The sequence below is a fragment of the Falco biarmicus genome, chromosome 9 (genome assembly GCF_023638135.1).
Source record: "Falco biarmicus isolate bFalBia1 chromosome 9, bFalBia1.pri, whole genome shotgun sequence".
Taxonomy (NCBI): Eukaryota; Metazoa; Chordata; class Aves; order Falconiformes; family Falconidae; genus Falco; species Falco biarmicus.
The window spans coordinates 4,552,812-4,580,805 of record NC_079296.1 but is presented as its reverse complement, the minus strand read 5'-3'; the positions used below and the strand labels follow the sequence as shown (position 1 = coordinate 4,580,805).

Here is a 27,994-nt window from a genome sequence, read left to right as displayed (position 1 = left end):
TCATTTGATAAACAATTTTATTTTTCCCTTAATTTTTTTATGAAAGGGTTATGTTTTAATAAGACATCAGATTTCAATGCTTTTAAGCGTTATTCTGGCACAAGACAGTCCTTTCCACATTTGTTTTTACAGTCGATCCACTTCATCTGACTTCAAATGTCTTTGCAGTACTCTGCATTATTCTCCTATCCAAGGTTAAAAATCATACTTGGAAGATTACTGTGTCATAAGAATGTGACTATGAAATACAAGCAAAGACCATTTTTCAAGACGAACTATCAATCAAAGTTAAGTCTGGGAAAGAATTACGAAACAGGTGAGGATTTACTCCGGGTTTTATATATGAGATTCAGTCTGTGTTTTTAATTTTAAAATTCTCCAAGTAAATCAACAGCCATTGATGATGAGATCTTCAGCAAAATCCTCCATTGTATTTAAAAACTCCTTGCAAAATGTACAAGCTGTATTTGAAGGCCACCACTCAATCCAAGTGCTTGAGTCCAAAGGGTACTGGAATCTAAAACAACAACAGAAGACAACAATTTGCTGCTAAGATTTGGGGAGGAAAATGTCAAACAGAAAAAAAGAAGTGCAACGTGAAATTGCTTGTTTTGTGTTCATAATCCTGTTTTACATGTACACATCTGAAACGTGTAATTATTGGTTGAACTAATACTATAAAAATTAACCCAATTATATATTACATAAGAATTATTATATACAAACACTTGCCATTTCACAGCACACTTTAAGGTTAAATCTCTGCATATCCTGATGGTAAATTACTTACTTGAAACTGTAACCAATGCTTATCTTTAGGGCTTCTTTCCCCATGATCAAGTACTGCTCTCCTGGGCTCAGTTCAACATCTGTACAGGTCTTCTTTTTAACAAAGGTTATTTCATTATTCTTTTGAGCAAAAGCTTGTCCTGAAGTAGAATGCCAGGAATTGGAAAAATTCACAAAGAAAATTTCCAGCAACTCATATATTAGACAGAAAACACTAAAATGTTCTACCGTACAGCACAGACAAGGGATCTATTTGGCACTAGTTGTGTAACACGAAAATCTGATGATATAAACCACATTTCCTGTAAAAGATTTTTAACATTAAAGCTGAATGGTAAATAAGCCTTGTGTACATTCAATAATTTTACATTATAGTAATTATAAGAACATATCGGGTGCTTAAACTCAGAGGGAAAATGAGTGAATATCAGCTTTAGCTCTGCAGGACCTCTGAGCAGCTACCTCTCCCAAAGGTAAGCCAGTGAGTGCCCAAGAGCATTCTTAAGTCCTTTCTCCCAGAAGCAGAAACATGCCCAACACGGAAAAAACTGGGCAAAGTCAAGGCACACCGTATCCTTGCATATTATCACCCTTCAATCATTATGTATACAGTATGGGAGGGCATTCTGTGGAATGGACGAGACATTTAAACAACAGCTCACGATCAACTTAATTGATTATGGAATATGTTCACCTTGTTTTGTCACATAAAAGATATTTAACTGATTATAGTAAACCACAGCTATAATACAGAAAAGCTGTTTAAAAACATCAAACAAAGATTACCTCTCTCAGAGTACAGAATAATTCTCTAAGGCTGTAATTGAGACTACAGTTTTCTACTCTCATGAAATGACTAGGTTTATGTTACAGCTGATTTTTGTCAGTTGCTTCAGTGGTCTCAACTACACAGCTTTTACTCTAAGTAAATCATTAAACAGATTAAGAAAAGGATATTCACCTCTTTTATAGAGATCCAGAAGAGCTGCAGAATACTTTACAAAATAACCTTCTTCACTGCGAGATAAGATGTTCACTTTATAAACTGCAGAACAACACAAACCTTTTGTTATTTCTTGCTCCTGCAATAGATACTACATGTCTTACAGATGCTCAGATAGTGAATATAATGTCCCTTTACAATACTAGTTTCTGGGAAAACAATGGCTATAGCTATACACTGTAGGGCTAAGAAACATTAACGAGTTCTACCCGTGCTCTCATCTGATGCCACAGACCTGCCTCTGACCCCAAAGACACGTGACCATGTTAGAACAGTATCAAGCAAGAGAAACACAGCACTTATTAGCACTTAGGTAACGACAATTCAAATATTACCATATGCAATATTGTTCTGGCATGCAGCTTCTCTCCTTGTGTCAGCAGTTATTGACCAGTCTAGTCTCTCTTGTACTTTACTACACTCAGCTACATTGAGAAAGAAAAAAGCCAGTGTTAAGACAATGTCATCACATGTCCTCAAATAAATCATCATGAACCTCTGCCTGTTTGGGATAATCTACTGTAACTAAGAAGCACTGTAATTATGGGACTGCATGCTGGATCAATGAATATTTAAAATACAAAATAACACCTTCAATCATCTGAACTTAATTCAGACACCCATGATCATACTGCACGCATTTTTTTTCAACTTTTTTTTTTTACTGTAAAATTCAGAGAAGACAACAGCTGTGTTCTTATGAGGATGTTTTCCCCCTTGTGTTAGGTGTGGTTTTGTCCGAATCGCTACAATGCATTTTCCCAGCACCTGACATGGGAAAACGTTTTAAAGAAAAAAGTTTACCTTCCATGCATTTGCATTCATCTCCTTCACACAATCTCACAAGTTTATCATTTCCATAGGGGTTATAAAGTACAGTGCACCTTTTATCTAAAATATTAAAAAATAAATAAATACAAATAGAAAATCAGAGTCCAAGAAGTCAGCACTGAAACTTTGTGAGTCAAAAGTTACCTGAGCTTAAAGGATTACAAAGCTATTGAAGACAGAAAAAATGCAGTCTTTCAAGAGGAGTAAAGAGTTAAAAGACAAACATTAATTTGAAGACATGCAACACATACCTGGTGCGTGATACTCATAAACAGTGAATGTGGCAGGATTTAGCATTCCAACCTGGAAAAGCTCACTTATTCGGAATTCGACACAGAGAAACTTACTAGCTGGCACCTATTTGAAAGACACACAAATTAAGGAGCTCTAAAGGAAACAGAATTATTCCAAAGAGTTAAAGTAGTGCTTACAGTTATGAAAAGGGTAACATACAGAGTCTATCTGAAGAATAACATGCCCATCTTTTATCTCATAGTCTGCTATCAACTGATCAACTCCACTTGCAAGCTGTAAGGGAGAAAAACAGAGAAAAATCTCTTACACAAATTAAACATTTTTGGACGACATTGAATGTTTTGTGATCAGTAGTTTTAACATAATTCTGAGATTTAAAAAGCCCCTTATTTTAGGGTTGCCTCTTTATAATGCTCGTATTCTCACTGGAGTTTTTTGTTTGCTTTTAAGGAAATTATCCTTTTACTCATTACATGAAGATAATAAAGAATGAAGGAGCTAATTATCCTTAAGAGAATACTTGAGTCCATGTATAGTACCCTATTTAAATCCTGTAAGTATAACTAATTGCCTTTAACAAAAACTCTCATGCTTGCCAACAGGAGCTGGATGAACACAAGCACTACTGTAAAGATTCAGTTTGTGAACTGAATTTTTAGCCAATTTACAGTTAGGTGTTTACACTAATGGTGCTCCCTTTCCAGTTAGCAGTTACAGCATCTCCAGAGGCTGATTCACACTACCCTAACACCGATGACAATCAACTCTCCATACACTCTTGTCTTTTCACTAACAACAGAGGAAGCCTAGATATCAAACTTTAACTAGATGCCTAGCTTCTGACTCTACCCAAAATCCATAATCTGGATTTAAGTAGATTATTCTCTTTAGTATTAGAAGAGTTCAGAAGCAATAAGGATATAATTAATTACATAAATTCACACTATTCTAACAGAAAAAGATGAAGAATATTATAGTTCTGTCAAAAAAAAGATCAGTAAAAGAAAAAAGTTCTCTAATACTTACAGTAGATAAGTCTTCTGTATTTGCTTCCAATCCACTAACCAAACCTATGTCCATCACAGCATGAGCAGACCCTGACCGTGGCTCTCTCATGCCAGGCCTGTACCTAAACCAGATTTAAAGTAATATTAAACATAACTGAAATTAAAAAGAAATCTTCAAATGTGATGCCAGAAAAACTTAAGCAAAATTCTATCAACATTTAGATCACAGTAAACCCATACATCATAGCTAGATGAGTAATTTCAGATTTATGCAAATATCATGCATAAAGAAGCTTTTCTTAATACTTATGTTGCAAGAAACCTACATATAAATCAAAATAAAACTAGCTCCTGAAGAGATCATGACCTTTGGCTGTATTTCTGTTTACACACACACACAAAATTGAAGAAACAAGAAGAAATAAGATCAGAGGACCAGGTGCAATTATTAGCAAATAAAAACATTTTAATCTGTTAAAAATAAAAGAAATTTAATACAAATGTGTCAGTTACTGCAATATTAAAACAATAACTAAGAAAACCCAAAACATCAGAAAGCCTCTGTAACATTCTTAAATTAATTTCATAATGCATACCTAGACCAACAGTGCATTTGCTTTGCACTGCTCCAACCCCTTAACACTCAGCTGGGAGCTCCGCCTTGGCAAGGAGGAACGCTAGGAAATCCAGGACATTTAGAACCAGCGCTCAGTTAAATGAAAACTTTAAATGTAAAACACTGGCACAATCACCGGGAAAAGAAAAAACCAAACCAACCAAAAACCCCATCTGCTGTACTTACTTTGCACAAGCCTCTAAGCGCCCCAGCGGCTCACCTTCTTCTCTTCTGTAACCTTTTCATAGCAAGTACAGTCAAGTAAGTAATTTTATATGTTTTCAGAAACAGCAATCCAAAATTCCCATACAGCATTTTCATAATTGAAAGATAATTCTTTAAATCATTTAGGTGGCTATTTTTATAGGAACTTGTTGTCTAGCCACAAACAACTAACATTATACTACTTTCATAATTCAGGTGAAATGACAGCTTTAATGCTTAATGTAGTTTATTGTGCACTTAAGTTAAACTACTTCATGGCAAAAGCTCAGGATGTGGTTATATACCATGTTGTAACTGGACTAGAACTCTCAGTACCTTGTAGAACTCCCTGTAAACCCCTGCCATCCCCCACCATATCACTTTCTTCTGCCAGAAGTTTGTATTCCTCACACCCCCAACTGCAAAAACTCTTCTGTAAATGAGTAAAAATGCACCTAACAAAAATACATTAAAAAGCAATTCTGTTCACAAAAAGGCAATCGTTTCAAGAAGGGCTAAAGAGGCTTCTACCAATTCCTTTTCCAGTTTTAAATTTAGAAAGTGGAAGAATTTATTACAGTCTTATTCTTAATAGGAAACACTTTATTAGAGTAAGGGTTTTTTTCCTCTCTCCCTTGCACTGACCTGAGTAGTAATATTTAAAACCATATTAACCCTTTACCATCATCTCTCTTTGGAACAATCTTCAATTCAAAGTTACATGACTCTTCGGAAGTACCAATTGTATTGTATACTGTCTTCACCTACACATGTACAAATAAATTAGACAAAACAGAAGCAGTAAACAATCCCTAAAACTGGCATTCAATTGTGAAAAATAATAATATGGGGAATATAATAGCAGTAAAAAGAAGTCTGTACAGCATGATGAGATTTGATGTATGCAAAGCAAGAGTAAATAAATTACCAGCACAGAAAGAAATGGGGAATTCTTGAGCAAAACCACACCACTCCTGATGGTTGCATTTACAAGATTAGAAATATTACCCCAAAAATTCCTGATTATTTTGTGAACATAAATACTAGTACACAAGAACATGTACATTTCAGATGTTATTAAGTTTGATGCTAGAAGAGGCTATGATTAGAAGAAAATGTATCATGGCAACAGCTTATTATTTAGGCAGACAAAAAGTATTCCTTTAAATATTGCAAGAAAAGTTTTTCAAACTAAGAGTAAACACCAGAATAACAAAGAATTGAGCAATTTCTCAAAATTCATAGCTAACTTGAGTCTCCCCTGTTTGGCTGTCTAAGCAGAGATAGAAACAATGGATGAACATTAAAATGAAGTTGATCATCTATTTAGATTTACAGAACAGAAAACCTCTGATGAAAAGGAAGAAACTTCACAGCTTCTCTGTCATTAGCCCTAAGTCATAAAATGGCTTGTACTTAATCTAAAATACAGCCACAGTGATATCCATCACTCCAGTCTAAAGGTAAGGGTAATAAATTGAATAGTTTATGAGAAATTTTAGTCTTTTTCAGTGTTGATATTAACAAACCAGAGATTCCATTAAAAAAATCAGTTGCATGCTTACATTTACTGTAGCTATACCAGTGCTGCTTCCAGTGCTTACATATATGTCATCATCCAAAGGTACCTAATAATAAAGACAGTGCTATTAGCAACAACTCAGGTCAGATGATCTGCTTGGCATTTCTACTTTCTACATCTTTGTCTGATGCTACAAACACATTCTACAAAATAAACTTCATAGGAACAAGCAGATACTAAATTTAAACGAATACTCAAATGCATTAAATTTAGCAGATAAGCAAAGTCCTCAAACATTTGCGATACCAAATTAGCACCAGAATATTAGAAGAAAAAGCTACTTTAGTAGGCATTTCAAAGTTCAAATAATTATTTAACAAGCTGCTAAGAATTCTGCTTTCACTTTTCAAAAGCAATACTGTTCACTCACTGTCATGGTTCTTCCCACAAAATTATCTTCTGTCAGTTTCAGTACATGAAGGTCTCCATAATTTTTGTATGCTATCTTAACACTCATGTCCAAATTAAGCCGTTCGACAAGAAGGGAATACTCAGTCAAGGCCTCAAGGGCATTAATTGTGTCCTGCCAAAAATCAGTTATAAAGAATAAATTCCAGAAATTAAACAGAAGTGAAAATGTATTACAAAGGAATTTATTTTCTGCCACATAAACATGATTACAGATAATGGTAACCATTACTAGCTAGACAGCTTAGCAGTGTCTCAGCAGTACACCTAATGTAGTGGTAAAATATTTAACATTACATTCATAGACATACTTGTGCAATTTAAAGAAATGCCTGCAAGTACTAAAAAGGAAGCAAGGAAACAGCAATAAACAAACAGCACTCAATTTTCTTCATAGATTTTTAGTAATTTACAAAAAGAGAGGTTGCATGAATTGGAATATTCTAGATAGTATGACTAGTTGACAGTGTATTAGAAATCTGGCAACTTTCACTTGACTTTTAGTCTATTCATGTACCCTAACACAGTTTTTACAATGAAAAAATGCATACCTTCTTACACTGTGTTCCAGTTTTGTGGGTAACAAGAACAAATACCATGTCATGAAATGAAATACTCTGTTTTATACAAACTTTGGGAAAGCAACTTTTCCTTCCAGGATTCTTTTCATTCAGCAGACTTGAAGTCAGTGGAATCAGCTTGCAAATTTCTCATTATAATAGACTTAATGAAAAGAAGTTATATTTCCCAGAGACAAAGAATATAATGGCAACAGAGTCATTTGATACTAATCCCAACACACAAAACTGAGGTTGTCAATGTGGTCATCTAATGACATTACCCTCTTATGACATCTCAGATTTTGGTACTTGAAGAATGAGAACAAAATATTTAAAAGCTCACCTGAGTTGAATAAAATCCTCCACCATATCTTTGTTCTTCAGACAACCATTTGATGATTGGATTAGCATAGGTTTTGTCTCCTCTTAGCAAAGCCGTAAGCAAAGCATATGCTGTAGTTTCAACCATTTGTGCAGTAACAGATTTGGAAGTGTGTTGGTCTAGGGTTTTGAAAGTACCCTTCCAAAACCGATAAATAGGAGGGTCACCTGCAACCGTATAAACAGAAAGTTTTGGATTGAAACACAGAAGCATCACTCTCCAGACTACACAAGGTGAAGTACTACCTACTCAGGTCAAGGAGAAAAGGAGGAACTCACTCTGCATTTTTAACAGGAGATGAAGATATACTTCTCTTACACTAGTAAGTCTGACATTTATACTAGAAACTGATGACAAACAGGCCTGATGCAAAGCATCTGATGCATATCTGAATATTGATGGTCCTGAACAGCAATACAGTGGCCAAACAAATTAAAGCCACTTTCAACAGACAGGACAAAGTGTTTCTATTCCAGTAGAAATCGTTACTTGGCAGAAAACAGTCTGAGTTCCTTGCCTGTGGCAAAATACACTAAAAAGGAACAGCATTCACAAGAGACTACAAAGTCCCTCATCAACCAGTGAGAAACTGAGAAGAAAACCGAACATAACAAAAGTGAAGACAGTGGGAAATATTGTGAAAAATTCCCCTCCAAGCCAAGGAAGAGAGTGGACACATCATAAGGATGAGGAGGCAGACAAAAGTAATCCACTATGGACACCCGTATAAAATGAAAGCTTATAGATAGAGCAAATGTGATACAATGGGGCATGACAGATGCCTAGCTGGCTTGCATACTGCTAATGAAACTGCACTGTTGAAAAGCTGAAAGCAGGATTCAATCTCTCAAAAATACTAGGCCACACAGGACTAAAAACTCACTTATGCCAAAACAAGCATCACTGAAATCCACTCCCCAAGTAGTGCCATCACATTAGAGAATTTAAAAATACTAAAAGAACAGCCAACCCAAGAGCCAACTACAGTACAGACTCTGAGAGAGTTTAGTAATACCTATGACAGATGCTTCCTCCTTCAGTGCGGAGAACGCTGATCGTGCAGACTGGTGGTTCAAATCCACAAGAGCTAAAGCATATGAAGTTATTGCCATAGTAAAGGGGCTTTGAGCAGACTGCACATTTTTTATCAAGTAATCTCCTGCTTTATTTTTAGCATCATGGATTTTCTGAAAAGATGAACAGGCTACAGCTTACATCTATTAGACTATTTTTAAAAGGGACACATCTATCAAGATAATACAGGTATATATAATACTTTTTACAATATGTCTTATAATAAAGCGATCCAGAATTTCATTGTTGTTTTACAGTTTGAAAGACAAAAACTAACAAAGCAAATAAATCTTAATCTTCAAAATTGAAAAAAAGCCTCGATTTTTTTGAACAATTGTTAAAGAAAATGGAAGAAATTAGAATCCCAGAACATGACTGCTGGCAGAAATAAAAATATTTACCTGAGTAGGACATATTTTAATTGACTTCATAATTCCAATAATACAAAATGCTGTGAGATACAAAGATTTTTCTTTAGCTTCTTTAGGTAATGTACCCTACAAAATCAAATATGTAAATATAATTAAATAGAACCAACAGTTAATTTATATAAATAGAACTTCTTACAGTTTAGGTAAGAAGACTGAGAAATTCCTGTAAGAAATATCAGTTTGGTTTAACCTGAAAAGAAAGGTAAGTTTTTTTGTAAAAAAAACAGACTAAAACATGTATAGTTATTGGCAAGACAGGACTATTATATTGTAAAATCATCCTACATATTTTTTCTAAATATTAAGAAATAGCAAGCAGCTACTTGTAGTGTGAAAACAGAAAGGTTTTCAAGATTGTGCTGTTCTTTAAATGATTTTTAAAAAAGGCAAATCTAGCCAAATTGTCTTGAATAGGCGTTCTGGTGAAACACAGCCTAAAATGTATTGTATTGCTAAAACACATTACTACCAGGTGACTTCTACTTTTACTGTATATGCACAGACATTCGTGTTTCCTACCTGAAGTTTCACTGGTTGGTAACCTGAAAATTCATTGAATGACCCATCTGGCATTTGACAGCTATCAACCAACCATAGAAGTGAATTACAAACAGAAATTTGATCAAGATTTATGTATTGGTTAACTTGTCCAAGGATCCTTAATGAAAAAGCCGTCAACCTGCCAAAGAAATCAAACAGATTATATTTGTTTTGATTAGCAGATAAGATACCACCACATTGCTAGAGGCTAGACACAAATTTGCACTATTTATGATTTAGGTATGCTACACACTCCCACAGTTCAAAGAAATATTGCACATGATTTTTAAATTTAACTTAACAAATGGGCAATAATTACTAAGTCATTTTAAACTAGGATAAATTTCCATGTTTCAGGATATGAACTCATTACTTCCCCAAAAGAATACTTTTTCATACGCACAGAACTTAAGAAAGATGCATTTGAAGCATCTTATTACTTCCTTCTACAAGCCAACTGCATTTGCCATTCTGAAAGGCAAGACAGTGAAAATGTATTTTGCCTAATTTTCAATGGCAGATTCTGTTTTCCATAAACAGTATTACCCCTCCTGTTTGATACTCTTTAAATATATTTGTGTGAACAAGAGGTATCATGTCCCTGTACTTAGCTTTCCTTCTTTAAACTTGGGGTGCAAACTTTGCCTGAGCTTACGGCTTCTGCAGGGAACCAAGGTCTACACAATCATTTTGTAAAATTCGAAGCCCAAAGAAGAGGTTTCAGAACGGAGCAAAACCCTAGAAATTATCTCAGGTATGCCTGCATCTAACCATTGCCCCAGCTTGGTTGTAATGGTGTGAACTATGAACATAAATAAAAGATGGAGCAAGTGAAAATGAGGAATCAGAACATATTACACAAAGCTGTAAGCACCATTTAAATCTACGATCAAGCTCACCTCTCATGGTTACTAGAAAGTATGACCCTTTAAAAATCAGTTATAATATGAAAGCAAAGGAGTAAACCAAGCCTTTTCCACCTATTCTAATCAAAAGACATTTTTAACTCACCATGTGCTAGCTAGCCCATTCTTCCACATGCTATATGAGAAGTCAGGATTTCTGAATGACAAGATGTTCGCAATTCCTAAGTGATATATCGGGCAGAAAATGAGTTATGAAGAGATTTATATTAAAATTATATTTGCTCATTCAGATATATTATCCTTCTCATTCAGCAAAGTTTTTGCACCCCTACAACTCTGAAGCAAGAGAAGAAGTTATATTTTTCTACCTTCTTTCATCTTCCTCCTCATTTGAGTTCTTGAGGTTAAGGTTTCAGGACCCAGTAAATGCCAGTTATTTGACTCTTCCAAGTAATGAAACACATAAAATACTGGGGCAATACTCATAAACTCTGCCTCTGCACTGCCCCTTGGCAGGTTAGTGAGACTATTAAGACCACTAGGACTGATGACTGTGGCAATCACTTCACCCATAAGATGTCCTGCAGAAAGAAAAAACCAAAATTTATTTAAATGAGAGATAATGAAAGTGAATCCAAGGGCAGAATCTGACTGATACTTATAAGCAATCATGCTGTATAAAGTATTTAAAATTCTACACGAAAAGGTGAATTGCAAAGCCTTTTCTCAAAATAAGAAACTAGGAATAAATTCAGATAAATTTAAACAAAGAAATAGGAAACAGGAGAACAACATATATACAGAAAGTGCCTATGCAGCAGACAAAGTTTCAATTCAATTTACCTTTTACACTGACACTTCTATCAATTTTTGTTTTAGGGACCAGATTGAGTGGGACTTTGTATCGAAATTCTTGTCGTCTCTTCATTGAACCTATAATTGAATGCACATATATCACACTGCACAATCTAAATTAACAGATGATTCAGATGTAATAGAATTAAAGATTACAACTATCTGAGAAGTCAGCAACAAAAATACCTCTGATAACTTGAAAACTAGAAATATACCCAAATGTACATGCAAACAATATCAACCTTTGCAAAAGAACATGCAAACACAAATCTTTGTTTTGCCTTTTTTGTTAAGAAAAAAAGTCTGATCTGAACCTAAACATTGTGGGTTCAGGTTCATCTCTGGTTAAATAAGACCACATTCTCTTTTCATTAATAAAGCATCTGCTAATGAGAAAAGCTTAGGATTATATCACAGTAAAAAAATACATAAAGTTTCCTTTAAGAAATTAATCCAAGTATTTTTTTGAAAGACTAGGTCTTTTGAGATGGATTTGTTAGTCAATGAAAAGGCAGGAAATCCTTTGGAAGACATGTGAAGAATATTTCAGGAAGGAGAAATGCCGATTTTTTCACATTACAGAAAACTTAATCATCATGAATCAAGAATATGAGAAAATAAACAAAGACATGATCACTTCTCTTACCATAAACACCCTGTGGATCCAAAGTGAAACCTGCATGAACCTCTTTCTTAATGCCTTCTGGCTGAAATTATTAACATAGAAGAAGCAGAAAATTAAAGCACTTTTGCTTAATCAAATGTATTAGCTGAAACAACAATTTAAAGCCATAGTATGTTTGCCTACTACATCCTTCTCTGTAGTTACGTTTTACTTAATTGTTCTACGTCTATTCCACACACATTTGTGTTCTATTTCCCAAAATTCTTGAGAAAATGTAACAAAACATTTAAATAAAAGGTTAAGAAAGTGTAAAATTACCAAAAAGTGCCTTTTGGTGAAGCATGCTTAATCAGTTGAAAATCTGAACCAAATAACTTAGAATACAGTATTCTCCTTGCTTACTAAGTTATAATCTATTTATATGTATAATCTTCCTGACAATTCTTGTAATGACAATTTAAAAATGTACATACTCAAATATTCTGTCATGCATTTTTCCACTGTGTACACCTCAGGGAATTCAATCATATCATGTGATATTTTGGATTCTGATAATAGTAAAATAAAGCAATATTTATTTATTAACATTTTTATTTCTTGTGACTGAATCAATTTGAAATTCAAAATCACTAGACACATTTTGACTTTTTCTTCTTACCATTACACGTAAAGTTTTAACTACAGTTTCACTGTTCCCAGCTGTCAGCAATGTAAAGTTGATAGTGTGAAGACCTAATTCCAAAGGAAGTATTCTGAATCTAATTGGTGATGAAGAACTGCCGTCTAGATTCTTAAAGTTACAATTGTGTATCCTTGATCCAGTGGTTGCAGAGTCTCCAAAAGAACAGATTCCATTTCCAGCTGCCATTTTAACACAGAACTGAAAAGTTGAGATATTTTAAATGTTTCACCTCCATGACAGGTACAACACCAGAGAAATATTAAAGCAACTGAAATCCTATATTGAGCATTCTATTACTGTAATACTATTTTTCTATTTACAATGAGCAAGCGTTACTATCTTTGGAATTCCATTACTTGCACTAGACACACACTAACAAATCTTCATTAGCAACACCAGGAAATCACTGTATGAGGCTACATACACTTCCCTGCTTCATACACATACTTTTCTATACTTCACTCGATTTTTTCAATAATAATTTTGCACTTTAATTTCATGTATCTCCTTAAAAATATCCTTTTATATTAAATCCCTAGCCAATGTAATCTCTGATCTCTGGAACAGGTAATTTAAAAAATCCCATTGCTTTTTGACACTGTGTCCAAACATTAGAATAGAAAAAAATCGTATTTTAACTTTCGTGAGGCAAAGTTGCTAGGCTAGAGCATGACAATATTGTAATCAGTGGAATGGCTGGAAATGAAACAATTAATGACTAGGTTTCATTGTTTCATGGTTATGCAGAACACACTTAACACTACCTGAAGGACTGAGGAAATCTGATCCAAGGATCTGTTTATACTGGATACTCCCAGGGGAGATGCTTTTTTAGTTTATTATGTTAATTTTTGTAGAACTCAGAGACCACAAATTACCTTAATTGCAGAAGCTCTATGGTTATAAACTGTTCCTTTTAACTCAATTTGTTCTCCTCGCACCACAGAATAAGGAACATAAACACTCAGGAAGATATCTTTCACAACTTGCACTTCCAATGGTGCAGCAACACATATACCTAAGAAAATTAAAAACATAAATCAGACTATTTTATCCACCCTTCTGATAAACAAGTCTGAAAAAATTCTTCACATTCTTGCCACCTTTACTGATGACTTATCATTTTTCAACACATACTCTGAAATTGTCCAAGCTTTTTTAAAAGTGACCAGGCTCTAGCCTCCTGTTCCAAGTTGCTGTCTCCCATCCTGCACACATTCTTGCTGACATACCAGACCTTTGGGCTCCTTTTCCTCTTTCCAAAGTGAAAAACAAATTTTCTGTTTGGACTATCGTATCTGTCAGAAAATTTGCTTCTTCCTCTCCTCCCATCCCTGAGCTATTGATAGCAGGACACTGTAAAGCTGTGCCAGGGAAGAGTCACTCACTATTTCTTCTTATATTCTTAAGTCATTTATTGTGGGCCACTGTCAAACACAAGATAGACTTTGTTTTCCAAGCCACTTACATTCGTAACAAGAAATGGTTTCCTTTACCTAAAATACATATTTTATGCTTTCTTTTCCTGTTTATCAACCAGAAAATAAACATTTTAGAACACACGCATCAACTGCAACGAGAGGTTCTGTGAAATCCAAACACAAAAGCTCCCTAATTCTTTAGCTACAATCTAGGCAGGTTGCAGCACCTACCTTTATCAGAAATGCCAACACCTTGTACCTCCCAGGTAGTCAGCGAATCAGGCAAGGTGACAGACAGAGTCTTCGACCTGTGTTTAGAAGGATTTGTACATTTATGCATTTTCAATAGCCATCTGTGAAAGCCAACAGCTAATCAATCAACACAAAGACAGTACATGCCCAGAGCAACTCCTATCTGAGAGACTAGGTATGAGAAGATACAAGAGCATATCTAGGAAACAGGACTTCTGAATTGGGGGTTGGGGGCGGAGGGTTTATAAACTTGGTTTGAGCTGACTTTACAGAACCTGGTGTTTAGTGAGGCTGAAAATGAAAGGAAAAGTGACTGGGCACCAGACAGCATATCCTGCATGGAGGGAAACAGCGCAGGAATAGTTTGTATAAGACTGCATTTCAGCACACATCTCGGCTACAACTCAGGCTACCCAGCTTACCTCAATTTTAGCATATATTTTCTATAAAACTGACGACCAAGTCAAATTTTGGGAACTGATCTGAGAAAAGCAGTACCTTGGAGAAACTCGGTGAACTTCCCATAACCAGCTTTCAGGGAAATAGCTACGAACTGCTGCCTCATCCAGTTCCAAGGTACCCTCAAAATCTGAAGAACAAATAAAGCAAGTAAAAAACCCAACCAAATCACCTGCTAACAGACTTCCACCAAAGGCTCCAAAAATTATTATCTTTGTCTCTTGTGATACTGTATTCTGCTTACTTGCCTCAGGTTAGTCCTGATACAAGAGAAAAAAATATATCTCAATACCCTCAACCAAAAGTCTGTGTTAATCCCACCTCATCTATTTGCACATGTGAACACCTGTCCGATATCCATATTGGATAATGCAATATTAACTTGTTAACAAGCAATAATAGGGAGAGAATGGGAGATGTTACCCATTGGCTGTTTTGGGCCTGGGGAAAGGATTCAAATTTAGCATTGCCTTCACAGACAATGATGCTATTCTATTTTAGTTCTGCTTGTTCCAAATATGGGTGAATGGAATATAGCTCTTGACAGAATCAAGAACTGCTCTCCTACCCCTCTTCAGGGGTGTACAACCAGTCTTTGGAGACTGGTAAAATTCTTTCTAGAATAACCCTGACAGGTAATAGGGAGGGGTTAACAGATTAACAAAACTATTCACCTTTGTATTTACCCATATTCCACTGGAAGTGTTTCACCGAATATCCACAGCAGAGTTAAAGCTCTTGTACTTACGCATTCTTGCCAATATTAGAAGCTTATTAGGCTCTTTCTCCCGCAGCTTATTTGCAAATTCACAGCAGTCTATGAACGCAGAAATGCACTTTTGATTACGCCGAATTCGCTGAGCTCTATCACTGCAAGTCTCAGAGACTGGATACTCTTTTACTCCAGCCATGCAGCATTTTCGAATTTCTGGATGTACGTATTTGGATGCTGAAATAATAATAAAATAACTCCCTTCATGAGATTAAGTTTTTCTTTGTATCAAATGTATTTTTAAATCAAATGTATTTTTAAATCGTGTGGCATTTCAGTGAAGGTACAGATTTGAGGAAGCACATAAACTTGTCACTTTTCAAAAGCTAGTGACACACAATCACTACTATTCTGAATTAAAAATATAGATTAGATAAGAGGAGTTGTGTTACATTTTAAGGTTTAACAGTCAAAGATTCTTCTGACAGGCTTGGTCCCTGGCAGGTGGTCATTGGGAAAGACTGCCATATGGTAGTATGGTGAGTTTTCAGGCTACATCTCTTCAGAAAAAGAAAAATCTTGTATTTTCAACCTGTACTTAAATCTTGCAGACTTCACATTCAGCATATGGCTAAGAAACTTTATAAATGGGGTCCTCTCTAAAGTTATTTTCCATATTTTTCAGTTTCTCTCTCTGCTACATTAAGTTAATGACAATAATTAAAATTAGTTAGTGCTCAGATTTTCTTGATTTCTAATGGATGTGATTTTTTTTTTCTTCACAATTATATACTTTAAAAGATTTTTTTAACACCTTCTTTGAGTATCTGCTCCCTGAAGTCAGACCGTTTGCTTCTTAAAACTTCGTTGCAAGTTTCACCTGGTCAAAAAATAAGTGAATCAGTACAAAGACATGACCTTTTTTTGTAATAGCACAGTCCACTTAAAAATAATTCCATAAAAATGACATTCCAAATATGGTAGACTTTTTCTGTTTATTATTTTAATTACACAAAAGTATTTTCATTTCAATTACAGTAACTGATCCACAAGTCAGTATTTTCCTTCCTCAAATATCATTAGTATATGCATTCCCTATTAAGTCCCAACATAACAATTTAGAGTCACAATAGAATATTTCAGAAAAGAAAATCTACAATTTCATCTTAAAGGAATATACCTTCTTCATCTGAATCATCAGCATTTGCATTAGTTAAAAATGTAAGCCCAGCCATTCGGAATACATCAATGTTGTTCCGTCCTCCTCCAGCACCACACCCAAGGTCACTCTTTTCCAGCTGTAGCATTACCTGAGGAAAGCACACACCAGCAGCTCACTAAAATGTGGGATATAGCATATGATGGACGAGAGTTAGACTTGCAGAAAGGGCACTCCAGTCTGGAAGATGTCCTCACAACACACTGAACAAAACCATTTAGCAATATTTGAGCTAATTCAAGCAGCAGCACAGCCACTTTCTTGTACCCCACGTAAGAGTTAGAATCACACAGATGGATCAAGGTGGAATGCTTCACAAACATGTTTACAGCAGTTGCAATACTCAGACTAGCCTGTTTAAAATCAATTCAATAGTGCTATGAAACAGATTCAAATGATTCAAGGCTGGTGCAAAAGTACTCTGTTCTCCTACGTATTTTGTATCTGACTGCTCTGAAGCATTAAAAAACCACCATGTTTTATCATAGGAATGAAATTCTTTAGATGATATGTAGGCTTTACTTACATACATGCATATTTAAAATTCTATAAAGACTGAAAACCTCTATAACCCACTGAACAGAATAGCATTTGCCATACCATTCTACCAGCCTGCCTTAAAAATATAACCTCAAAAGATTATAGGAAGAGCTAAGAAGGAGAATGTAGTCTCCATGCTTCTCCGATCAAGGAGCCCTCTAACACAGCAACCTATTTTTGGCCAGGTGTGAAGGGTTCTGATGAGGCAGTTCAGATTTGCCTTTAAAACCAGTATTTACTTTTACTAGAAGTCAAAATATTGTAAATAAATTAATGTTATAATTTTGAACTGTCAGATTTAAACCAGCAACTTCATTCTGGATTGAATTGCTCTCCTGCCTATTTTCAGGCTTACTGAATGCATGACACAACAGCTGTATGAATGTGAACACAAAACTAACAGCAACTTGTTATTCTTTTGTGGCTACTACTTAACTTTTTCCATTGCCCTCTTTCCTCTTCCTGCGACTCCATATACTGCCTTGTCAGTAGATGACAAAGCAACAAATGAATTGAATTCTGTTTTCATGTTAAGTGATACAACTTCTGCTGGATTCAGTGTCTCTTTGCTTGATAGCAGCTTAATCTACAAATTGAAAACAAATATAGGTAATTTTAAAAGCACATTGCTCAAAAATAAATCCATCTGAAGGCAGACACTTTAATAAATCGAGGAAGTGCTAAAAAACTGGTGTAAGTCCAAGTTAAAATCTGACCATAAAATGAATGCACACGCACAAATTTTAGTGCCTGTTCTGCTACTCACATCAAGCCTATTCCCACATTTCTGTTCCACATTCAGCCAAACTGAATCAGCTACTAATTCAGCAGTTTCTTCTCCTACGACTATGTAGTAAACAATAAGACGTGCTGAAGGAACCATTTCTTGGGTTATCTGAAAAGTTAAATGTTCATATTCCAAATCCTTAATTCTCTCCTGAGTTCCAAAGCTTACTATCTTCCCTTTTGACATGATCTAGAATAGAAAAAGATGGAGAATAAAAAAGTCAAATTTTGTTATTAGTAGTTTTCTTACCTTTAGCAATTACTTGCATTAGGATATAATCCAACACACACACAAATGCATTTGGGACCAGTGGATCTAGTTCAAGGCATGGAACTCTCTCCCTCATCCCCTAAAAAGAAGTGCTGTCTCTGCATCTCTTTCTCTTTGTTTCTATTTCAGTTCCTGCATTAGTGTTCTCAATCCCAGTCCCTGTCAGGTGAGAATTCAAAACCATGGAGATCTAATATATAATTTAAATACGAGACTGTTAACAATTTTTTACACTTAAGACTGACAGACGGAAGGAGCAGTTGTCTGAACTGCATGCATTCTATGCTGTGGATAGTTCTTGATTGTTGAAGTATTTCATCTGTGACCATATGTTAAATCACAATTCCTTAATTTATGTGGAAACATCTGTTACTTACCAAATAGCTGTAGTGATGTATTTTATGAATATACTGACTATGTGGATATACATTAATATTTATTAAATCCCCTACTTCTAGTATTTTGTGGTTTGAAGTCCAGTCAATATATAGATAACTCTGACTTAATGAGGAATAAGCTTTTGCTTCATAGGTTTTACTTGCTTGGTTTTCATCTGGAAGACGTGAATCTGCAGTTTTTACCTGAAAAGATAATAAAATGTCTAAAAATTTTTTGAGTAAAGGAGAAAACAAACCCCATGTGTCCTAACTTCTGAAAAATTACGCTTAAGAAAACAATTACAATATTAAAAACATTCTGCAACATATTATTCAGAGGTATTAATAAAATAAAAGCCAACTCAAGACTTTCATATCTTCTTCAATGAAAAGATCTACCAATATCAAGTCAAATACAAAATGGTAGTGTAGAGAAGCAGGTAGATAATTAAATAGAGCAGAAAAGGTTAATGATATGCCTCCCTACATAGTGAGGGAAGCACACTCAGCTTTTTTTTCCACACAATTTGTTTATAGATTTTTATAAATATGTGACAAATGATACTTTGTTTCAGAACAACAAGACTTTAATAGAGAAGTAATGTTTCATTATAGCACCTGCATTTTATTCACTGATTATTCGTCATAATCTCCAAGTTTATAAACTCTTAACTTGTGTGAAATCTTCTCATTAGTGCTGTACATTCACAAAAAGCACAGAATTAAACCCTTGAAGAAATAAATTAATGCAACAATTTAACTTACTTGAAACTCCAGTATTTTGCTATCAGATGGGATATTAACAACAAACAAAGCAGTTCCATCACTCATGCTTGTTTTTCTTCTCCCAGATTCTGAACCCTCTGATACCAACTCAGTCTCATCCATTTGCTCACTAAATGATTTTGCAGTGAGAATTACAGGGACATTTCCAACGAAGTGATCTACTGTATCTTTCACCTGCACCTGTTCATCAGAATAGGTAACATTTCTGATATGAACGGTGACATTTTTCCAGGAGAAAACTTTCAAGCTGCTAACCTTCTTCTACAATAGCAAGATAAAAAAATGTAAAGGGGCAATGGAAATCAAAAGTGTGTTAAGACCTGCAATAACATATACAAAAAAAGAATATGGCTTCTGCATTATGGGTTTATGTTGTAATGTGCAACAATACTGCTTATGTTAACCAACCTTAATAAAGAACGGAAGTCCAGGCTTCACAAAGAGAGGAGTAGCAACCAAACTCAATTTGTAAGGAGATACAGCAAATCTGACTCCAGCAAATTCTGCTTCACCGCTGAGGCCACCTAAGAAAATATTATGCCCCTTTTAATAATCACATCCTAGAGCCTCTGTTTTCTCTGTTTGCCTTCAAAAGGCAGCACAACTTGTCTGTTATAAAGACAGTTATATAGACCTTGCATCTAAAGAGTCAACTCCTAGTACTGTCGTGAAAACAAATAGCTCCCCCCCAAAAAATTAATCCCTATGCATTTTTACAGTGGTGGATGGGCTGTTCATCCTTTTAAATTTTTGGAAGAAGGACTTCAGAATACTAAAAAAAGTCTGACGCTAAGAAAGTTATCCATATAATTTTGTTTTCTAGTTCTGTTTACATTTGCAGATATGTTAAAAACATTTGATTAAAAGCAACTTACCCATAGACTCCAACACTGATGCTGCAATATATAAATATGAGCCATCCAATTCTTCTAGATTTTGAAACCCTATAAAACTCACTGCTTTCTTACTGTTAAAATTGATCTCAGCAACTCCATTTTCAATCTGGAAATGAAATATAAAGCATTACTTAATAGTAATTTAGAAATAAGATGCACTATACGCAAATTCTAACTTCATCATGCTTCTGTTCATTGTCTATTTTCAGAGGAAATCATAGGTGGAGATGTTTTAATGAAAAAAAATTACTTATTCCCTAACATTATTGATAATTAATCAACCAATGGCACATATTGCAAAGTCTGCATGCAGGCCTAACTAGAGGTAGGAATAACACAGAGCTATCTTCACTAAATGAGGAAAGATAATGCCTTTTATAATTCTTCAATGACTAAATCAAAAAGGCCAGACTAAATGAGGGAGGGATAATTGGTGGAGAACAGACTCCTCATAATACATCAATATAATTTTGCTGTTTATCCCCATTTGATTTCTTTCATGTATTATGTAATAGAGCACATAAAAGTTCTTTCATAGAAATTTCAACCACACAGTTTACCCAAGTGAGTAATTGAACCAGAAATTACTTTGTCTCAGACACTGCCTCTATCCAAGTTTCATTTTACAGTGCATTTCTATAACCCTTGATGACCGTATTACATAGGAAAAGTTGACACTGAACAGCTGTCGCTGCAAACCAGGAGTTGGGACCCATTCTCATCAAACTGAATGGGAAAACTCCAGTGGAATTGGATCAGTCCCGAACTAAGCATATGAAATCTGCACAAACTAGGCTTGCTTCTTACCCTAGTTACATGCATTGCACGAGGTATCATTCTTTTTCCAGTTTCTTCAATTATTCCAAAACGAAGAAAAACATCAGCACTTGCAAGCCTTTTATTATAAAAATAGCTGAGAACAAAGCAACAATATAAATACTTTTAAGATTACTGTAATGGTTGCAACAAAGCATTTGTTTTTGAAGAAAAGTGATTTCCTAGGCAAGGGACAAAACCCAGAAGTCTGTGTAGCTTTAAACACTTCCGCTGAAAAACACTTTGTAAGAACTTTGAAAAGGGTCACTTGGTTCTCTTGCAGAGCAGAAAGGATTGCGATGATAGGGCTTCTTGAGGAAGTAAAAGAGGAAACTTCTGGACAAGGGAGAATCATTCAGGTAAAAGCAGAGATACACACATATTTAGAAATCAAAGCCAAATTTCCTTACCTAGCTTTCACAACAATCTTGAAGTTCTCAAATTTATCAGAACTAATAAAGTTACTTTCTGGCTCTATGACGATGGAAAAGCTTGGCATTGCTGAAATTGAGTAGAAAAGAAAGCCACTTAGATGTCTTTTCATACATTAATCCATAGGTACCCAGAAAGACCTTTCTGAATAGCTATCAAAGAATCACGTTTGTTTCAAGTTATTTGAATGACAATATTATAGCCCCAAAATGCAGCTGTCAGTCGTCCATACTGAAGCACAAGTTCAAAGCCCTAAGTTACCTGCAGTTGCCCTGGTTCCACATTTGGCATGCATGCAACTATGTCAAGATGATCCAGCGTAGCAAAGAATAGCTCCATTTTATAGGCAAGTTGTATTAATATAGGCTTATACTGATATGACTGATTAGCTTGAACTGCCACTGCCATTTTGGCATTACACTGCCGCCCTTTGCAGATCAACATCACCACAGGCATTTCTGCATTTTCTTCCCCTGTGCTATAACCGTCCTCTATAGATTTCATAGATACAAATATAAAAACAAAGGTTGACAGTATGGGTACATCTTACCATATTCCTTAACTTCAAATTTTGCAACAGCTGAGGTTATAAAATTCTTCTTATACTTGGCTTCAATTTTCCAAATTCCATACCTAAGAAACATCAACAATCAAACATTTTTAAAGATGAAAACTAACGTTGAAGACAAAAATTAATTTTACTACTGAACAATATTTCTTGTTAATAATTATTTAAAGAGAATAATTCTGCACCAAGGTTTTGCACACATTCAATGCCTACTTTGAGAAGATTCTGCTTTGGTATTTTAATAATTACTTGAAACTTAGTTTAAAACATTGAAATAAATTGGGAAAGAATATGCCATTATTTGCATTATGACTACCATTGGAATTTGTTGTTTTATAGTTATAAACAGAGACACATTTTGAAGACTGCAAATGTAACCAGTGCCATTAAGACGTTATTTGCTGGCTTCTCTCACTTGCCTGTTACCACTCCTGAGGTTCAACAAATGCCTGTTTGTGGCTACAAGTCTGTTCCAATGCAGTGATCAGGGTTAATACGTATCACATACTTGATTTACCATAATTCGGATGATTTTTCTTTGCCACTAGAAGCACTCAAAAGACACTTGCTTCATTTCAAATTGCTTTACATAAACCGACAGAACTTCTATGTGCAGGGCACATCTAAATGTGTGTATCTTCCTATCTCACTGTTCAAAGGAACTTGATGCCATAGTACATACTACATCCATTTCATCTGTGTCAGTTTTGTAACATAGTGAAATTTGCTCAATGTAAGTGAAAAATGTAGTCTTTTCCCTAATAATATAAACAAGGCCAGAAGGTATGACCAATTATCAATTCTTTGGTTATATATAGGCAAGTTCAATACACTTATCCCATTTATAAGGTTATAGAGCCCAGTAATAAGGAATTCAGAAATTCCACAAAAAAGCAAGTAATTTTGTTACAAGGAAACATTTAGAGTTCAAGTTGGATCCAAGATTGAATAATAATTTGACATATACATACTACAAAAAAAATTAAGCATGTTAGTTAACGTCTTGCATAGACAGAGAATGGGTATACATCTACACTGAAAAATGTATTCGTATCATAGATCAAGAAAATGCTCAAAAGGATTCATGCAGACTTCTATGAGGGTCCTTCTCTCTCTTGACTAGAGCACTGAGGCACAACTGCAATTCACATAATTTATAGATCAGTTCCTACAATCTGTCAGTCGTATAGTGCCACAATAAAAGTTACACAAGTCTACTGTTAACAGATACTCGGTTTCAAGAAGGATACAAAATCAATTTTTACTCAGACTGAAATTATTGCTAATTTCCTAATGAAAAGTTAATCAGTCAAAAATTATTTTTCAAGCCCTACTAGCATCCTTCTGTCAACTCAGTGAATCTTCAGCACCCTCTCAAGACTAAAAGGAGAACTGAAGAGGGGTGGGGTTTTTTGTTTTTTGTTTTTTTTTTTTTGTATGCTGCTGTTACTGGAAAACTTGATGATTTGTATGAAATACGAGTGCTTCCCCTCCTTGAAATCAATACATCTTTAACACGGTTTCTATCTCCACAGTAGAAAGCTTTAGTTTTTGTTAATCTTCCTTTTTATTTGAGCAAGACAAACCTACCACTAACTGTTCCTTAATTTCAGTTTTATCACCAGTATTCTCACTCACTACATCTCCTTACTTTCTCTCATTACAGTGAGCATATGCCATCTATTTCAAAACAGAGAGTAAGCTTCCCACTTGGCATTAGGAGACAAATGCTAGTTTGGAAGTCAACTAAAAAGCAGAATACTTGGTCAGAAGTTCCTTATTTATACCATGGTTTCACGTCATGTGAAATGTTAGAAATCTCCAAGTTTCAAGTCATGCACTCTCTGTGTATCAACCAAGAGACACTCTGACAGTCTTTAAGAAAAGGCATTATTATGTTAATAATTCTCAAAATGCATTAAATAAATCTACTTAGGATTAGGAGGAATCTTGAAGTCAGGAAAAGAAACTATTCCAGTAAAATCGTCTTCTTCTAGAATATCGACTGGTACTCCTTCAGGATCCTTTAAATTATAACAGGAAAGAATCAGCAGTTACAGATGACTCTTACCAAAAGAAAATTTTCATTCTGTGAATTCAGTGGGAGCCTGGCTGTAACATATTTTTCTAAGAGTTTTGCCCATTTCACAGCATGAAAACACAAATATTTTTAGAAACAGCTCAGATTGAAATTCTGATAAAACACTTTACTGTGGTTCCAACAACTACAAGCTGTTACTTCACAATGCTTTAAATTGTTAAAAAGCTACTGTAATAACAAGTCTAATGTTAAAGGCTAAAAACCATAGTAGATAGTGATTATTTTTATATCTTAAATAAAATAACAGAATAAAACCCATGTATTATTAACATTCCCTCAAAAATCCTTTCCCCAAATATCAAAGACAATTAGTTGGAGGTTTTTTCCCCATTTTGTAACAACTTCAGATCTGGGACTTGAAAACTTCTATATACTATGCAGTCATTTTTAGATGTTTTAAAAGATATCTGCCTACTATCTAAGTTTTATTAAATATTGATTGCAATACTGATTTACCATCTAACTGCATTTATAGTTTTTATGATCTACAGACTATTAATATTAAATTCAATTACAACTTACCATAAAAGTTAGGACAATTTCTCGCCGAGCTGGCTGCAGTTCTTCATTCAGAGAGTAAACCCTGACTTTCACTGGAAGAATTTTTACAGTAAGTTTCAGTCATACTGTTACAGAGATTTAAAAAAAAAACCACCAACCAAGCAAATAAAAAACCCCTCAAACCCAACCTTTTATCCCTACTATTTTTTTAAGGTTTTAGTATTTATAGAATGCTCATGACCTTGTGCCAGTATGGAATCTGAACTGTTTATTCATGCTAGCAACGAGAGACCCTGCACCACTACTTTCACATTGAATCATCACAGTGCAATACAGTTTTTTTACTATCACAATCCTAGCATACCACTTTTGTGGGAAAAGAGTTCAAGCTACATGAAACCAATGATTCAGTCATCATTTTCTCACAAGTATTTTTAACATATTTCCAGGAATATCTTCCACTCTTTGCAACACAGATTAGTCATTTAGGGTGTAGAGAGCAGGGAATCAGAGGATATCGGGAGAAGTGATTAATTTCTACAGTATGATCAAATAGTTCAAAATATTATTCTGTTGATTTAAAAATTAAATAGCAGCTGTGGCAATGTAACATAACCAAGAGTTTGAAGGGCATTTAAATCCTAGTTCCTCGGCAGTCAGTCTTTAAAAATCAAATAACAGCCAAGAGAAATAAGCATTATTTACCTGACTGATCAGGAGTATAAATTGGTTTGTCTGCATGAATAAAAAGAAACCCATTCTCATAGGAAACAGGAATTTTTTTTAGTCCTGTAAAATGTGGAGAAACAGCTTCCAAATACAAATACTGGACTGAATTATCTGTTCTTGGTAAATCTGTTGGTTGAAGCTGAGGGAGATGAAATAAAAGATTTTTGAGAATATTAAAATAGTTTGCAAGTATTTTTTCCTACAGTATTTTTTGTTGGGAAGAGTATCTGAACAGCAATTACTATACTGTTGTTGATTATCATTACATAAAAACATCAACACCCACAAGGGTTTATTCTTGCTTACATCATAGATGACAGTCTGGAGTATTAAGCTACAAACAGGTATTCTGAGATTTTGGATTATATTTAGGTCCAGAACTAAAACAGCAAAGTGCAAAGCCCAGTTATGAGGTTACGAGAGTACAAATTATCAGACTTCAACTTATACATGTGATGAATCTTGCCTCCAGCAAAGCTGCTGTTGTGGTTGGTAGTTCGGTGAGATAGCTACTCTGGTTGAAAAGGAAAACTAAGCGAGGAGCAGCACCTCCTGGGAGGCCTAACCCCATTTAAAACCTTCTCAGTTATCAGCTTTCAGTAGAAACCCGTTTAGCTTCCTGCACTCTTTGCTTCAAGCAAATCAGTTCAATCTCTGTGGTGAAAGCTGGGCCCCTTTGGAGCTTGTCACCAAGAAACCAGACCAAGTCTTGAACCTCAGTTTAGTTACCATTTTGGCTCACTCTGAACACTTCATTGACATACCTCATCCACATTCAACACTTCTCCATCTTCTCTCCCTTTTACTTTTTGAAGTTACGTGACTGAAAATGTTTCTAAAATAGTTTGGTATATGTATATGCTTAACTTTGGCGTCATTCCTTCACGGTAATTTTACCCATTGTAATTTCAATTTCAGACAAACTAATATGAAATAAACTACACATGGCAAAGTGAGAAATTGGGGTGCTAGGCTTCCCATCCCAGTTTAAATCACTGAAAACTTACCGTAATCTTTTTTAACACTTAGAACTAAGTGTGACAATAAAAACACTGCAAGAAAAGTCTGAATTCCTTACTGTTAAAGTTACAGCAGCTTGGAATTTGTTGGCTGGAGTTAAAGAAACATAGCCAGAAGAATAAACAGCAAGCTTATCTGGAAAACTTCTTAAGGCAACATTGACTGGAAATTCCTTATCGTAACCAAAAGCTTGGACTACAACTTTCTCAGATGCCCCAGCTCGGAAGATCTTTGGTGATGTAAGGACATATCTGCATATGGAATATAAACCAATAAAAGGGTGATGGAACTATATTTATTTCAGATTTCTTACTTCCATTTGTAATTCACTTATGCATGCACCATTAAAGCAAACAAGATAACCAGGCTAAGTCTTAGAAGTAAGACACTAATTAAAAATAGTAAAGCCCCAGTCAGAATAATTTTTATGAAAACTGTAATGTGAACAGCTGAGGTAATGTTTATGGATTTGATTTTGCAGACACACAAAAGCATGTCCTCTAAAACAGTCTATTTACCTGGAAATAATAATTAATTTTGCCCAATTAAACCCTGAAACACTCGTCTCCCAAATAGTACACTTGTGTGGTTCCTGCCAGTGAAGTTCTTATCAAAATGAATGGGGCAACATACTGTAAAGGCAAGCGTGAATAAATATTTGCAGGATTACTCTTAATTTCTTCAGCGCTTCATAAATCAAAGTACCATCATTCCAAAAAAGTACAAGCCAGGCTTTTACGTATCTGACAAGTAATGTAAGTAAAACATTTAAAGTGCCACTGAACAAAACATTTGATACATGTGCATCTTCTTGTTCTGAAATGCCAAAAGCACTTAGCTTGGCAGCTTTCTATATACTATTGTTAACAGATATAAGAATCAAAACCACATTACTAAGTACAAGTTTAAGGAAGAGCTTTCATCACACCTGTAGCACTGAGGCACTACAGAAGAGCTAATGAGCAGCAGCTTTATTTAATTTTTTTGCATGTTTATCTTATGGCACATAAGGAGATGACTCTACCTCTTTCTTTGGCAGCAAATACAGTAATTCCAGAAGCATCAGTCCTTTTTCTCACATTAGTCCCACATACATTAGTGAGAATTTTGCTTGCGAAAACACATTGATTTGGATAGTGCTTTTTGTATTTGCTCTACTTAAATTCGATATCAATTTACCTAAAATAGCAGACAACAAACAAGTAACATTTCCATTATAGTCTATAGATGCTTTACTTACATTTTCTCTTGGCTAAAAGTTGTTCCAGAAAATAGCAAAACAAAAAAATAGATTAAAATAATCATAGTGCCTATGACAACAAACAGCAAACCATAGATGTTAATGAGTCTGGATTAAACTGCGTTTGGCTTCTGCAGTAGATGAACAGAAATACCAAA

At 34.9% G+C, this 27,994-nt stretch overlaps 1 protein-coding gene across 1 annotated transcript; it reads right to left on the bottom strand.

The window, feature by feature from the left end:
• Window positions 1–27,975, bottom strand: C5 (complement C5). The gene is made up of 41 exons (XM_056352144.1): window positions 27,837–27,975; window positions 26,655–26,847; window positions 25,553–25,715; window positions 24,869–24,939; window positions 24,178–24,269; window positions 22,228–22,310; window positions 21,656–21,746; window positions 21,237–21,342; window positions 20,409–20,535; window positions 19,942–20,057; window positions 19,513–19,713; window positions 18,748–18,951; window positions 18,080–18,289; window positions 17,750–17,899; window positions 16,735–16,864; window positions 16,369–16,434; window positions 15,591–15,791; window positions 14,882–14,972; window positions 14,363–14,439; window positions 13,589–13,728; window positions 12,687–12,908; window positions 12,050–12,110; window positions 11,392–11,481; window positions 10,917–11,129; window positions 10,694–10,769; window positions 9,662–9,821; window positions 9,113–9,208; window positions 8,653–8,824; window positions 7,599–7,804; window positions 6,658–6,810; window positions 6,271–6,333; window positions 5,388–5,469; window positions 4,688–4,739; window positions 3,905–4,007; window positions 3,077–3,151; window positions 2,875–2,980; window positions 2,597–2,683; window positions 2,128–2,217; window positions 1,751–1,834; window positions 791–929; window positions 1–517 (listed from the first exon to the last, which is right to left on the bottom strand). The coding sequence occupies exons 1-41, from the start codon at window positions 27,899–27,901 to the stop codon at window positions 388–390; spliced, it is 5,037 nt and encodes a 1,678-aa protein (XP_056208119.1). The 5' UTR covers window positions 27,902–27,975; the 3' UTR covers window positions 1–387.
• Window positions 27,976–27,994: the final 19 nt, after the last annotated feature.

What these genes read in the sequence shown, in the direction of transcription:
- C5 (XM_056352144.1), bottom strand. Translation starts at nt 27,901, where the DNA reads ATGATTATTTTAATCTATTTTTTTGTTTTGCTATTTTCTGGAACAACT. An exon ending in GGAGCAGATACTCAAAGAAG is followed by an intron (nt 15,792 to 16,368) that starts GTGTTAAAAAAA and finishes TTATTATTTCAG; the next exon opens with CATCCAAATACGTACATCCA. An exon ending in TGTTGGCATTTCTGATAAAG is followed by an intron (nt 13,729 to 14,362) that starts GTAGGTGCTGCA and finishes TAATTTTCTTAG; the next exon opens with GTATATGTGTTGCTGCACCA.